Here is a 15,235-nt window from a genome sequence, read left to right on the forward strand (position 1 = left end):
ATAAAGTTCTTTGGTTTCTGAGGTTTATCAGACATTGTCAACATGCTCTTTAACACGAAAAGACGTGCAAACTCTTTTTGTGACTTGATGGGGAATAAAATAACACATTCAGTGCTTTATACGTGCATGCCCCGTCATGTTAAAGCTGTATATCATGGATTATTGTAGAGCAGGCCCATACGAAGTGGAATTCCCCTCCTCAACATGAGTAGGAGATCACTATAATTCATGTGGCTGGGATGTGTGGAGGGGTACCTCTGTGATGTAGGCCATGTGGGAGTGCACATGTACATTGTGTAAAAGGCAGTGGTCAATGTCTGCATGGCTGTTTACATAGGGTTTCTATGGAGATGTGCTGCTGCACACAGCGCTGCTGCAGAGTGTATTTCAAGCTGCTCTGTTCCAGAGGGTGAGGTGACTCTGCCTGGGGTGTGCGTGCACACTCATACAAACAATTCAGGAAAATGTTCCGATTTATTGAAGGGACTTGGCAGAGTAGGACCTACCCAACCTGTTATCAGTTGGGGGTTCATAAATGTTACTTGACACCAGCCTCAGTTTATTAAGATTCATGGTAATGCGTCGGTGGGGGCAGTAAATCCTCAGCGCTCTTTGTGGGGGAAAAAAAAAAAAAAAAGCCTATGGCGTAAAACGCTCTGGAGGAAAGCCGGCACACAAAAACTTTAAACATACTTCTTTTGTAATTATGCTTTTCTTTAGTCATATGTGCTCTTTGATTAGGTTTAAAAATTTTACCCGAGACAATCCTCATCACATCCATGCAGTACGGAGGAGGATCTCTAAAATGAGTCTCTGTTCTTGTTAAATGTTTGTATGGAAAGTATATAAGCTGCAAAAGACATAAAAAGCTCTGATGTTTTGAATTTTGCAGGGGGTGGGGAGGTTAAATGCACTTCGGTTTACGTCTTTAGAGTTGATAAAAAGCTGATTATATGGTTCTGTGTGAGACAGTTGGAGATTTTAAACCCTTTTTTTTAACACTTTTTTGTTTGTTTTATTGTTTGCTTTATTGGTTTCTGATGAAATTCTGAACTCTCAACGTTGACATGACTGTTAAAGGGTCTTGTTTTTTCCTTTTAACCATATGATGCAACATTGGAATTATCTCAAGTGCCTCCTCTTACCATTCCAGGTATGCCTGCAGGTTTAACGGTTGGAAACTGACACTGAAATTTCAACAGTAAGGCAGTTCTCATAAAACAGAATGGCAACTCTTAGTGACTAAGAGACTGTCGACTTTTCACTTCATTTTATCATAATAAAACAGAATTTGCATCGACAAAACACTGGGTACAGCAGTTTTAAAAAGACTTCAACACTATGAAATAATTACTTTTAAAGACTAAATGACAAGTTTTCTATACATAACCAAGGCTTTTCCTCTATAAAATCACACTTTAGGCTGATGAAGAACACCTTGTCGTCTTATTTTTCTTTACTTTTTCCTGAGTATATTATTTTTCCCAGCGACTCACAATGACTATTTACTTCTAAAATGATCGATATTTTCAAAGATCAGAACGAGGACAGTGGATAGTCCCACTTTTAAGCTAACCCTGCAAATCCAAAAAGAAGACAAAGTTGCCCTTTCTCCGGTGTTGGGAGTTTTTCTGTGTGTATATTGGGGTGTGTGTGTGTGTGTGTGTGTTCTGTGTGTCTGTTCAGCATCAGTGAAGCTACGCTTCCACTTGCAAAATAGCATCTTTCTCAGTATGTGAATACTTTTCTGTCTTGGAGACATAGTATTGTGGTGATGTCATAGCACTCAGAGCAGATATGGGATCTGAATTATACTGACTCCTCTGTTGGGCCTTTGTCTGGCAGCGGTCTGACTCAAGCCCCCTATGCCACCCCAGACTTGAATAAATCAGAGTGAAAAAAGAAAAAGAAAAATGGGGCCGTAGCAGACAGACGTCGCCTCATATTGATCAACTTTTTGACCTTTTAGCCTTTGGCCATATTGAGAAAATGCCCAGATGCAATTATCGCCACCTGTTCAGTGTGAACTATTCCGCAATCAGACTACTTTGAACCATCTGTCTGTTCTCTCTTCTTTTTCTCAATGTTGGGGGACGGAAACGAGGGAATTTCCCTGGATGGATTACCAGCGGGTCACCATAGTAACGCAAAGATAGACATGTTTAATAACCAACTGTTGATTTCTGTCATTTCGTCAGATGTTTCAGACTTGGTGTGTCAGATAAAGAGTAAAGTTGTATCCAGAGTTTCTTGCAAATTACACTTTTCACATAAATGGACAACAATAACCTTTCCTGCTGCTTAGTCTTGGTTGTGTCTCCCAACTTGAAGAAATTGTGTGGTAATGCAAAGTAACAAGCTAGAAGTAAAAGCAGGTCTGATTTAGCTTGTAGAATTTTCCCAATGTCCCTATTTAGTTGTTTAACTCTTAAAACCGACTGCACAGGTGCGGTTATACTTAAGTTATATTTAATAATTGTTCCTGGTGCAGGTGATTTGCAACATATGGTGTTGGAGCAGCACTTTCTAGTGGCTAACACGACATGCTACACTCAGCATTTGTTTTCCTCCTAAAGAGTGGACATTGCTCCTCACAGGGCAATTATGAATGGATGATGACAAAAGAAGAGTTGGGAAGGAAGAACATTTCAAAAACTACCCTGTTTCGCTTCATGTGCTTTCAATTAATTTTTGAAGTTTATGAGACACTTGCGATAAGTACGTGCCCTTTGGATCTTTCAGCTGTGCAGATGCCTTTGCAAGTGAACCTGCTAACAGATGATTCCCGTTGTTTTGCCAAGAACCATTTGAAAGGCATAAAACTGGCTACAGAAAGCCTCAAACTGACCGAATCTGAATCTCCTGTTAGCTATGAGACTTTATAAAGTTGTTTTTTTTGTCTCTGGTATGATGCGCAATGGAGTTTTCCAATTGAAAACAGAGAGAAGTGTATTAAGCCAAAAGGTTGTCCAACAAAGTGACTGCAAGTTAGCTGAATATCACATTTGACCAATTATTAGCAATGACAATTCAACGCGACTATATCCATTGTTCGAACCTCAAACAGATTAAAACTGTGATTAGGGTAAGTAATTGTGCGGTGGAATGCAGGCCGTTTGCATGCAGGATCTTGATAAATGAAAAGGCATTTCAGGGTAAGAAATCTGCTGAATTGTCATTTTGTAGGGTTGAGCAAAGCATCTGGCTGCTGGTTTACAAAAAAACACAACAAAAAACACATCCAGACTGGAGTAACTCAGACTGCATTCTTGGCCATCTTCCAGCATGACAGCATTTTGTGTGTTTGTTCACTTGTATGGGGTCTTTTCTGTATTTTTATGATATCCTGAAGCATCTTTCGGAGTTCAATAAAAACAGCAGGGAAAGAGAGGTTGTTTTTTTCCTCTACAACTCTTCCAGACAAAATAAGCTTTTCCACATGGTCTCCTCTGTCCCTGTGCCAGATTTGTAGTCTGCATTCGGTGTACTATGTTGATCCTAATGTTTGTCTAAGATTCCTGGCCATATGATGAACGCAGCTGCCAAACTATGAGAAAGTAGTTTTCACCCTCGAGAGGGTCAACCTGTGCTTGCGCTGTGAAAACTGAGCTTCATTACAATGTCCTCTCTTTGAAATACAGCTCTAAGCATAACTCAGTCAATGCTATCTAATGTCAGGATCTAAGGAGCGCAATGAGAATGGGGTCACCAGAGACGGTAAAGTTAAAGTGGCATTGGGTCAGCTGACAGGAAGAGGAAACAGAAGGCCCGGGTTGATAGGCGATGTCATTGGTAGAAGGAGGAAGTGCATCTCTATAGGGGGCACATGGGGCAACGCCATAAGGTTGGCTGATGTAGGAGAGGGAAATTATTTTCTTGGCATCGAACAGAATCGGAGTCATCTTCAAGAACTCGGAGCAACAATGGGCTCAACATTACAGCACTGTCAGGTGATTTTCATTGGCTTCCATAGATCAGAAAAAAAAACTTACATTGTGATTATTTTTGTCTTTGGTTCCTCTCGCAGGATTGTTTCCCAATGTTTATCCACATCATGTTTGTTTTTTTTTTAAAGATTTTAAGCTTCACTTTCAGAGATCAAATTAAGAAATTGAGCTTTCTCAGCATTAACAGTTGAAAACATCCCAGCAATAGCAAAAATAATAAAGGGTTCACTGAAACTTTCCTTTACAGCTTTTGAAAAAAGATAAACGAAACCAGTCATAAATACAACATTCAAGTGCTGTAATCATTGAATTTAAAACATCATGTTAAGATTATGGTGTTTTATTAAATGCAGTTAAAATGTGTTTAATTCAGTTCAGAATAACAATACTGCACCAGTCCACTACAACTTTCACCTGGTTGCAAAACTAATTGGTCATTTTCAGCTAGAACATGTCATACTATTGCTGATTATTGTTATGGAAATATCAAATATTTGTCATCTCCATGAAAACTTCTTAGTCTTGTGACTATTGCTTTGGCAGTTTTGTTCTTTTATAAATGCTTTCTTACAGCAGAACTTTGACCTCACAGTGTGACCTTGTTGTGGTCGCACTTTCAAAGTGATCATATTAAGAAATGTCTTCCTATCGAGATGTTTTACTATAATCATTTTCTTTGTTGTTATTATTTTTAACTTTTTAGGATGCAGCACAAAAATGTAGGAAACAAAAAGGGGCAAACAGATGTACAACATTTAAAGAATCGAAAACAGAAGGTGTTTACTATGCAGTGAAGAAATGAATGTGCTCATTACCACAAGGCGTTATGTGCTAGTAATTATCAGCCAGTTTTGGAAGACATTATGTCATGAAAAATTATATATGAGTGTGAAATGGTTCATTCTGGGTGTTTGGTTGTGGTTGGGATTTTCTCAGTGTTGAAATATTAACACGGAATAATTCAGCTTTTGGCTGGGTGAACTGAAATTTGTGACTGAACTTGCACAACACTGGAAATGAGAGGGATGGATTATGGCATAAGCAGGGGATTGGAATTTGAGATCGCTCTCGGAATGTGGTGTTATTTTCTTGTAGTATTGGATTCCTTTATTTAGTTTTCCCTACAAAAATAAGACAGTCAATGTTTTCCTTCAATTTCTATTGCTGCTAGTCTACAGAGACACTGAGCTTAGTTTTGAAAAAGACCAATGCTGGGAATAGAACCTTTCACAGCAATGTTTGGGTGATATATTCCCCAGAGATATTATACATGAGTGTAATTTGTTTTGCAGCGTTCATATGAAGATCATAGACTCAGATCGAATAACACATTATATGTATGAATTGTGTACAGTTGCATATTTAAAATCATAACAAATGAAAACACCATATCTGTAGATCTGCTTCTTCTCCAGCGATGACGTAAATTGCCAAAAAAAAAAGTCAGTCAAGTCATAGTTGCAGTCATTATATTGATAAGCTTTATCTTTCCAATGAAGCTTCACCGTCTGTGTTTACTTGTTGTGGACTCCAGAGTTATCAGACCTGTAAATGCCCGGACATGTTGACAACCGGCAGAGGAGAGGAGAAAACGTCACCCTCGGGAAATGTCTGGAATCCTGAGTACACTAGAAGTTCATTTCATCAAGATAGAGCAACGGTTATTAAGAGGAGACATGGTTGGCACATGTCTTGATGCAATTAAAAACTTGTAGTATGTATGGTTTACCTCACTTTTCTTTGCAAGGTGTCTGCCTTCACCTCACTAATCTGTATATGATGAAGGAGTGTGATAAGGTTGTGGTTTATAAGCTAAGAGTTAGGATTTCCTTCAATATTTTTGCTATCTTGCAGGCATTGTCTACAGCCACACAATGCCTTGCAAAAGTATACTTTCCATCATTTTGTTGAATTAAAAACAAACAAAAAAAACTTTAACATAATCAAGATTTTATGTGATAGATTTAAAAAAGTTAGTGGATAACAGCAAAGCGTTAAGCTGCACCGTCCTCAGATTTTTTTTAAGAAATAAAAATAATAAAAAACATGGCATGTAAAAAAAATAAAATCGCTTAATGAGCAAATACCTTCTACTTTTGTGCATCTGAGGATTGTTAGAGAATTAACAAAGATGATGAAGCATCATGAAGACCAATAAACACTGCAGACAGGTCCGGAATAAAGTTGTGGAGAAGTTTAAAGCAGAGTTGGATTACTTCCCAAGTTAGGAACATCCCACAGAGCACTGTCAAAGCTGTTATCTGAAAAGAGAAAGGAAATATGAGAAAGCATGCTCCAGTTAGATGATACTAAAATTGACATTTTTTTGCATTTATTGCTGTGTGGTGCAAAAATTACATCCTTATGCTGTGGTAGCATCATTATGTCGGGATGGTTTTCTACAGCAGGGACAGGGAAGCCAATCAGGGTTGAAAGGAACCCTGATTGTTCCTGAATGGAACAAAATACTTTCCTGAAAGAAAACCTGTTTGATGCAGCAAAAGACCACAGAGTGGGATGAAAAACTTATCTTCCAGGAGGACAATTCCCCAAAGCACACAGCTGGAGTTACAGTGATATAGTTGATATTAAAGCATTTTCATGTGGTGTGAAGAAATCCAGAATTTCTGAGAACTAAATCTTCATAAACAGCAAATTTATGCTGTTTATGAAGATTTAAAATAATCAATAGAACCAATCTGTCGCAATTCTAGTTAGAAGAACCGGGATCAAAAACTAAGAGTACTCTTGGCAAACTTTAAAATTGATATTGACAGACGTTTGTCATCCATTCTGATTGAGCTTGTGCTAATTTGCAGAAAGGACTGGGGGGTGGGGACAATGACAAACCTAGAAGAGACATACCACCTTAAATTTGGGGTCTGACTACATGTCCAGACCACACTCTTCAGATTATTTTTTGTAAAAGAAATTCTAATAATTTTCCTTAAACTTTTCCATTTTATAATACTTAATTTCAGTCTTTCACAAAAAATATCCCAGTAAAATAGAAGTTATTGGTTCCTATGTGAGAAAATATGAAAAAGTTCAAGGGTTAGAAACAATGTTGCAAGGCTCTGGACATACTCCAGCTGCACGGTAGTATTTAGTAAAACCTCGTGTAATTTTCAAGCTGTTTTCTGTCCCTCATACAGAAAAAAATCCTCCCACATTTCTCACTTAACTTGAGATAATATTATGCTTGCTCTAGAAAAAAAAAAAAGTTGCAGAGTAATGTTTTTCAGCTGACAAAGAGACTCCCACACATTATTTCTGGACACCACAGGATTGTCAACATGCTGAGTTCTTTCATGCCTGGTAAGATTTGGAAGAGTCTGTTTCCAAAGACAATAGGAACAAAAGAGGTGTTAAGAAAGACCTGGTAATTTTCCTTACCTACTGACCTCTTGTTTAACACAGATGGTACTGTCTTTAAATGTTCCCACAGCAGCTTGCCTTAGAGAACCTGTAGTTCTGCTTTTATATTTTATGTTATACATGTGGTACTTAAAATCCATACACTATTCATCTTTACTACTGAATAAAATAAAAAAAGAAACATTTGAGGTCACTCCAAACCTCTTGTGAGATGAAAGGCTGTGAATTTTACAGCTGAGTGAAAACTGCAGTTCTCCTGCTGTCCCGTTGGCTGACGTGTGATCACAGTTTCACTCTGGAGGTCAGAGTTCACATTTAGTCACAGAAAGCAGTGGTTTGTCAGGCCTTGACCGAGAATTGCAGGGTGACTCTGTTGGATTTGTCACAGCCAGGGCCGATTTATTAAAAATAAATAAATAAATAAATTGGGAAACACTATATGCCTCTGGGAAGTTCTGGCTTTTGTACAATTTAATTTTTGGAAATGGTCCAGCATCACTCAAAGTACACAACTCCCACATTGATCTAAAAAAACAGATCCAAGACGAGCCCTTTATTAAATTTCTCTGTCTTTTTTTAGTTGTTTATTTTTGTTTGCATCCATGTAGACTTTCAACAACATAGCTACATGGAGACAAATAATACTAACAAATGTACTTAACAGAGACCCTAGTTTCTGGTCAAGGTTCTTAACAGCATTAATTAACTAAAGCAGAAGTAATTTACTCTTACATTTTTCTTTAGCATGACTTAGCAGTTGTACAGTTAGCATGGTTAGCATTAGTAACTCTAAACATCAGTTTCAATGTGTAATTCTTAGGTGTTGTAGGAAATTTTATTTAGTTTTAAGATTTAACAAATTTCAAATGTACCACTGCTAAGGTTTTCTTTCGTCCACCTGAAGAGGTTTCACTTCAAATCAGTCCAATTTTATTAGAGGTTACTCTGTCTAGCCATGGTTTAGCTTGGCTTTAGTTTTATCACTGTGCCCTTTCTCTATTTCTCAAGTTTTATTGCTTGAATAAAACTTCATTAAAGAGGATCAAAAATAACTTATAAGATGACTTATACGAGGATCCTGTTCATGTTTGATGTATCTCTCAGTTTTGAAACCGTTCCTACACCAGTCGTAGGACAAAAACAAAAGAGCCTATAGTTCTAAGAGACAGATTTAACTATGTTGAGGGCTGTTTGTGTAATTTTAGTGGCTGAGTGAGCGATTGAGTGCAGCATGCTACGTCATGTTCGGGGCACTTGAATCTGCCTCAGGGCAACAAGTCATCCACGTGGAACTCTCAAAGGTCTACCTACGCTACACAGAAACAGCTAAACCCTGTCATGTTTAAGTTGATATTTCTTAAAGCAACCAACATTCATGTTTTCAGATGTAGCACATCAAAGTGTCAAAGTTAGTGCTGTTGGAGTTATTTGAATTCAGAGTGGCAGTAACCAGGATATTTGTGGGCTCTTTCGAACTTTCTTGAGTGGTTGGCATTTTGCTTGGATGGTTGGACAGCCATGCTTTGGTTTCAGGTGAAAGAATGTGGAAGAATAAAGAATGTGCTATTAGTCGGCATGTGTGTTTACACAGCAAGCCTTTCCCAGGTGCTATACAATCCCCAGGATTACAGTGGAGGGCAATCCAGAAAGCTTACACACACACAACACACACGCTGCACCACAATCTCCCTACCCCCCAAAAGGAAAAAAAGAGGAGGGTAGACAGAGGGAGGTGGAGAGAGATAACAGATCAGATGGAGGAAGGGAGAGGTAAAGGGAGTGCGAATTCAGCCTACTCGAGCTAACCTACAAATACAAAGGATTCACAGGACTGAGTGAAGCTAGAAATCTTTTACAGGACGGTGGAATATCTTGTTTTATTCCTGCATCTATTTTGTGTATAAGGGAGCTGGTTTGCTTCCTTCTTAATCTTGCAGAATGGTGGGTCTCTCATCCATTGCTGTTGAGGGTAAGTTTTGTTACATGTTCTATTTGGCTCATAGTTTCCATTCCAGGTGTATACAGTAAAATGTCAGGATTACAGTTAGAATAGAAAAGATTTTTAAAGATGTTCCACTTTATTTTGCTCCCCAAATTCCATTGTGCATACCTTGAAAAACATAACAAAACAAAAAAAAAACTTACGTCACTTTGCTTGAAAACTCATAGACTAACTGGCTTAAACGTACTGGGGAAGCCGCATGCCAGTAAAACCAGGTGGTGAAATGTTGCTGTTATAATCCACTAAAGCCTCTGTGTGGGTGTGGACTGATCTGCTGGTTGGGATGCAGGCAGCGATGTTGTGAAACTGAGCTGATGCTAAATCACTGAAATCTGTGACTTTTGACTCACTGTGACGATGTTTGTGTTTGCATTGCATGCCACGGAACATTGTCTCAGCATGAGGAAGATCTTTTAGCATAACGGGGGAGTAGCAAGAAGAAATATATATATATATCTACGTGCACCCAGTTGAGGTCACATTATTCGTTTCATCAGAGTTTGTCGGACATGTTAGCACAGGTGCTGAACTCCCGTTGCCACCCCACACCCCCACTCAACCTCCTTCCCCTGCAGAGTTTAAACAAAAAAAAAGAAAAAGAAAAAACTCCAATTGGAAGCTCCTTTTAAAGGCCTGCTCTGTAGTGTTAAACAAACCATTCTCTCTGACTTACAAATGTGTACTCGCTCACACAAATGCCATGTACTCTTAACAAGCAGAGGAATGTTGTTGGTGTTTTACAGCAGTTATAAGGCAAGTGAAAAGGGCTATATGTCTGAATGTGTACAGAGCTTTGTAAAAATTTTTAATATTTATGCATTTTCTTTTTTTTTCTCTAGTTGCTCAAAGCTTAAACAATCAAAGTGTCTTTGACCAACAACAAAACTCTTTTTCAATCTCCTGCAGAGCTTAGGACTGTACTAACAGTGCTAAGATCACTTTTGTTTTTTTCAAATTTTATATTTCTACTTTTAGTTTGTTCTCTCAAATAAGAATTTTAGCGTTCCAATGATAAATAACAATAATAAAACAACCCCAAAAGTTTTAATTGTAATTTCAAAAGTCAGAGATCCACAACTAATCCTGAATTCAGACTGCATATGGATGCTGTATATATGAACACATTTTTTAAGTTGCAGAATTAAGTTAAGTTGTTTATTTGCTTATTAAATAAATAGCACACCTAGTAGTGCATAATCTATCTCTGATCTTATTCTTTTATTAGATACATGAAATATGCGAAATATGTTTGGATACAGTTGTATTTGCTAATGGTTGTTCAAAGAAGCAGCAAGATCTGGTAGAACTGCACTATATTTAATTAGAAACATGTTTCTTGCTAGAGTGAATTCTGGCTTGCTATGCGGTATCCAGTTGCTTACCGTCTGTATGGTGCAAATTTCTGATATTGTTTTGAGTCCTGGGTCTGCTGATGCAATCTGCAGGCTTGATACCTTGAGACTCTTATTTTGACACAAGAAAGGAAGTGGTTTTTCTGACAGATAAAAAAGACTTCCTGTCAACGTCAAGCTAGGTGACGCACCGTTATGCTGGCTTCCAGTTGTACTTGGAACTGGGAAATGTGGACTTCCCCATCTGAAATATCAACTGGAAGTAAACTGGGGCAGCTCCGACTACCCCCAGTTATGACTTGTAAGGTAGAGTTTGTGTTTCAATATGGCTGCTTCTCGCATCAACAGCTGTGGTGGAAACGTGCTTATTTTACAAGACACGCGTCTTAAAATCAATATTACTTATAGTGCTTAAAACTGTAAACACAACAAACTAAAATTAGGGTTTTCTTATGGAAAGTAAAGTTTTAAATGACGTTTGTAAGAGGTAATGCAGACAATATGGGTGACGCCATGTCGAAATTCCAACTTCCGTCAAACTCTGCACCAAGTTTCCCAGGTGATTAAAGCTTAACAGATATATTGAGGATGCCCCATCACCTTTTAGCGATGGTTTAGCTGGTTTGAGTACGTGGTGGAAAAAAGAAACACTGACAGGCATGATATAAATTAATTGTAAGCTTTATCATCTGCTTAGGGTCCTTCTATTGGACTAAACCTGATGAATGTGAAATTTAAATAACCAAGACTGACTGAATCTGCATTAGTTTTGTTCTACACTGAATGGAGATTATGTAAACAGTAGTTTAAGATTTATGAGAAATTTAAACGATTTATAAAAGCAGGGGAAGGGGAGTATTTTTTTTGGCATTGGACCACTTTAGAATCAGACCAGGATAAATACCACAGTATGGATTACTCCAACCTGGATGAGAATAGTCCCCACTGACGATAGATTCTTAAAAACAAAACTTGAGATTTATGAAACATTTTAAGATAATACTGCACTGCAGAGCTTCTTGTCAACTGATGGATGTCATCTTCGACAAACATTAAATACGTCTTCGATACATCGAAGGGGGTCAGAACGTTGTTTTGTTTGAAATCTTGATTCTTCTGAAAACTTCCCCAAAATGATTTGTTGCGTCAACCGGTGACTAAACTTGCAGATTTTTAAACAGAAATAACACAACGTTATTGTTTTTATGTCTGTCTCAATTCGCCAGTGGTTTTGGCTTTTTTGTCTTTTTTGGGGGGGGAACAGACAAAAATATTCCTACAAATCCTGCTAAAATTTCATGTCCCCCTTGTGTAATCATTATCATATTGTTTTCTCTCCTGAGTTGGAAATATCTTTAGCAATTTTTTCAACCCATCCAGTGCCATGCCTGCAGGTGTATTAATTAGGGTATTCACATTTTGTGCAAATTTTGATGACTCACTGTTGCGATATTAAATGGAAACTTATTTTATCCAGTTGTTAACATGTCAGTGGTTTTCCAACTCCCATCTAGAACAGGATAAACACTAAGATCTGAGTTCTGACTTTCAAGTTAAAGTAACTGCAGCAGGATTATGCATTTCAAACCAATGAACAGTTGTTGCAAATATTTCAAGGATTGTATTATGCTATAGATGAATTGGAACCCACGAGTTTGGGTTTGATTCTCATGACATAACCAGCATTTTAGAGGTGGTCTTCAGCACCCCACATGCCAGATACTACAAAATAATTAATCTTTGCTCATTTTGGCACAATTGCATGGGCCCCCTAATCCTCAAATTGAATAATCAGCTTTCTAAAGCACAGGTCCAAATGAAATAGTGAAGTAGATTTATGACTGCGAGCTCAAATTTTATGCCAACTCTCTGAGAAGCACTGCTTTGATTTCTGCTTTGTTTGATTTAGTGCTGAGTGGTGTATATTTCAGTTTCTCTGCGCAGCAAGTGAGTCATGCTGTGGAAGAGGTTTTGTCTTTCGCCTGGGTAGGGGAAGTCCAGTGCTGAAGCCAGGATCTAAACAGCTGTAGCAGCTGGCAGGGGGACAATATTCACCAGGCCAAGACATCCCACTCAAGGCAAGCTTCCTTTGCCTCCATGAACTTCACTTCCTTATTTCCCCTGGGTGAATGGGATCTTAATGAGGAGACATTCCTCGTCGCTGCGTGAATTAATTCTTCATGCCCAGTTCTCGGAGAGTTTATTACAATGGAAGGAAACCACTCTAAGGTGGAAAGCAGTGTCTTTAAACAGAAACAGACCAACAGACATGCCGGCTATAGATGTTGACTGTGGCCATGGCAGAGCATTGTTAAGCCCATAGGAAGACCCGCCTCAGGAAACTATGTCTGTTTTTAGGGAGTGGGACTTTGAAACGAAGGACATGCATTGCTGCCAAACAGTAAATATATCTCCCAACTAATAAAAAATGGCAGCTTGTCAGTAGTGATTACATGCAGTGTCACTCTGTCAGAGCTAAACATATGAGAGTCCAAAATTCTGCCAGAATGTATCTATACTTTGTGTAAACACACACACACACACACACACACACACACACATAATGGGGGCAGGAATGCCTTTCCTAAAGTTGCAGACCAGAGTTCACACTGACACACCTTATTAAATACACAACTGAAGCCTGCCTGTGTTTTTTCTATCTGTGTGTATCTTAGTTTGGGTGTGTATTTGTGTTGTTCAATGTAACGTTTCTTCTTGGCGTATGAGCGCCCAGTGAACAAAGAGTTTTCTGGCTCAGCGGCTGTCCTGTGTCTGACCCCAGCGAGATGCACGCTTCAGTGGGCCTAACTCGACTGGACTGTGAAAATTAGCCAATTTTGAGTAGTGAGTGAGAGAATAATATGCAAGGAGTGAGAAGTCAGTGAAAGGCGACAAGCAACGACTCATTTCTTGCAATGGTTTGAGGATTAAAGAAGCATAGAAATGTGCATGGGTATGCAAGGACTAGCAAAATGGAAGGAGGAGACAATCAGTAGGCCCTTCTTGGTGATGCTTCCTTGTGGTTTAGGATAAGATAAAGAAGAATGTGAACCACATGCAGCAGGTTGCAAAACCTTTTCCCAGAACATCCAGCAGCTGAAGGTTAGCGGGGCAGTTTATTTAAGTTTTAGTCTGAAAACAGAGAGAGGACCGGCCCCAGCTATCAGATCAACACATGATGTGAGTCACATATCCCTTTAATCTGAGTCTTCATAGGTTACAGAACCAGGAAAGCCTTGTAAAATCCACAAGTATGACAGGTTACTGTGAAGAAGTATTGGTTTTCATAAAACAAAGGACAATACTTTCGTTGTGAGTTATGTCAGCCTCTCATTTTATTGACCTGCATGTCAGATTCTTTTGTCCAGATTGGAAAACTGTTGAACCTCTTTATCATTTCATTTTGTACCAAAACAAATGGACTTCCACTGTCTTTAACAACTCTAATTTCGATCAACATCACTATGGGAATGCTATTTCATGGACCTTAACCATCATAATAGTTGCTTTGGATTGGTTATTTGAAGAGAAGCAGATGATTACTTATAAAGGAAGCAAAAGTTGGAAGGTGAAGAACAGAGCATTTCCAAAGTATGGATTCCTGCAAAATTTCGGATTTTATATGAAAGAAAAGCCTCGACTTTGTGTTATACAGATACTTGGGAGGAAAAAGGTTTTCATGTTGTTAAGCAGGTGCCTAACATTAGAAGATCATTGGTGGTCCACTGCCTCTTACTTCTGTCTTCTGTCTCAATAATTCCTGTTTTCCACAACAATCCAATGCAAAAGAAACTTTTTCTTTAGGTTCCTAAAACAGTATCTAAACAAATCACTTCGACAGTTTGAGATTGGAGATCTTCAAGAGAGGAAAAGCCTAGTCTAGTATTGGCTGTCCTTGCTACGAGCTGTTAGTTATAGCCTATGGGGTGTACAACATGAATATAATGTGAGATTTTTCAATACAATATGTTATCTGCATGTAATCCATCAATTTCACTTAAAAAATCCCAAACTATCCGTTTAAGGGAAAATGTCAAACAACCTAAGATCCACTCATTGTCTGAGTTAATTACCAATTAGCATTGCTTCCTGTGTCTGAAGCCCCCCCCCATCTGTTTAGTCTGGTCTGACTCTGGGGGAGTCTGTGCTGAGACCGCTGATGTATATTGACACTCTGTAAAGCATTGTAACATAAAACCAAAGAGGAGAGAAAGCCCCAACGAAATCCTGTGGGTTTGTTTAGACTTGTCCATCTGATCTTTGCCCTCTCTGCTCCTGAACTGATGTCTTGCATCATGACCTTACATGACCTTCCACTCCCTCCTTGTGCAGCAGTGGAGGTGCTGGTTAAGGAGCTGGGTGTGCTGCTGAAGATGCTGGACCAAGAGAACCTCAGCATGTCTACCCAGGAGAAGAAAACCTCAGTGAGGAACCTCTTACAGCAGATCCAAACTTCAGGTCAGAGAGGAGAAGACACAGATAAATGGGGTCAATGAAAGTGTGAAATGTTGAAATGTTATTTTGTATTTCATTTGCATATTAGTCAAATCCAAAAC

At 38.6% G+C, this 15,235-nt stretch overlaps 1 protein-coding gene and 1 long non-coding RNA gene across 6 annotated transcripts in view; one reads left to right on the top strand and one right to left on the bottom strand.

Moving 5' to 3' along the window:
- The window catches only part of afap1l1a (actin filament associated protein 1-like 1a), a 31,232-nt gene that overhangs the window by 4,492 nt on the left and 11,505 nt on the right, over positions 1-15,235 (top strand). Inside the window, exons 1-2 of one of the 5 annotated variants that reach the window (XM_028008998.1) lie at positions 9,075-9,294; positions 15,015-15,137. In XM_028008998.1, coding sequence (XP_027864799.1) covers positions 9,264-9,294; positions 15,015-15,137 — 154 coding nt within the window. In that variant the 5' untranslated portion in view covers positions 9,075-9,263. Of the gene's footprint in view, positions 1-9,074; positions 9,295-10,880; positions 10,986-15,011; positions 15,138-15,235 lie in introns of those variants that run through there. The other 4 variants (XM_028008997.1, XM_028009001.1, XM_028008999.1 and 1 more) reach the window with 4 other exon arrangements.
- LOC114139219 (uncharacterized) lies at positions 5,406-10,823 on the bottom strand. Its single transcript, XR_003594398.1, has 4 exons — positions 10,710-10,823; positions 6,035-6,208; positions 5,677-5,717; positions 5,406-5,575 (listed from the first exon to the last, which is right to left on the bottom strand). It is a non-coding gene; the product is annotated as an uncharacterized LOC114139219 (long non-coding RNA).

The sequence above is a fragment of the Xiphophorus couchianus genome, chromosome 23 (genome assembly GCF_001444195.1).
Source record: "Xiphophorus couchianus chromosome 23, X_couchianus-1.0, whole genome shotgun sequence".
NCBI lineage: Eukaryota > Metazoa > Chordata > Actinopteri > Cyprinodontiformes > Poeciliidae > Xiphophorus > Xiphophorus couchianus.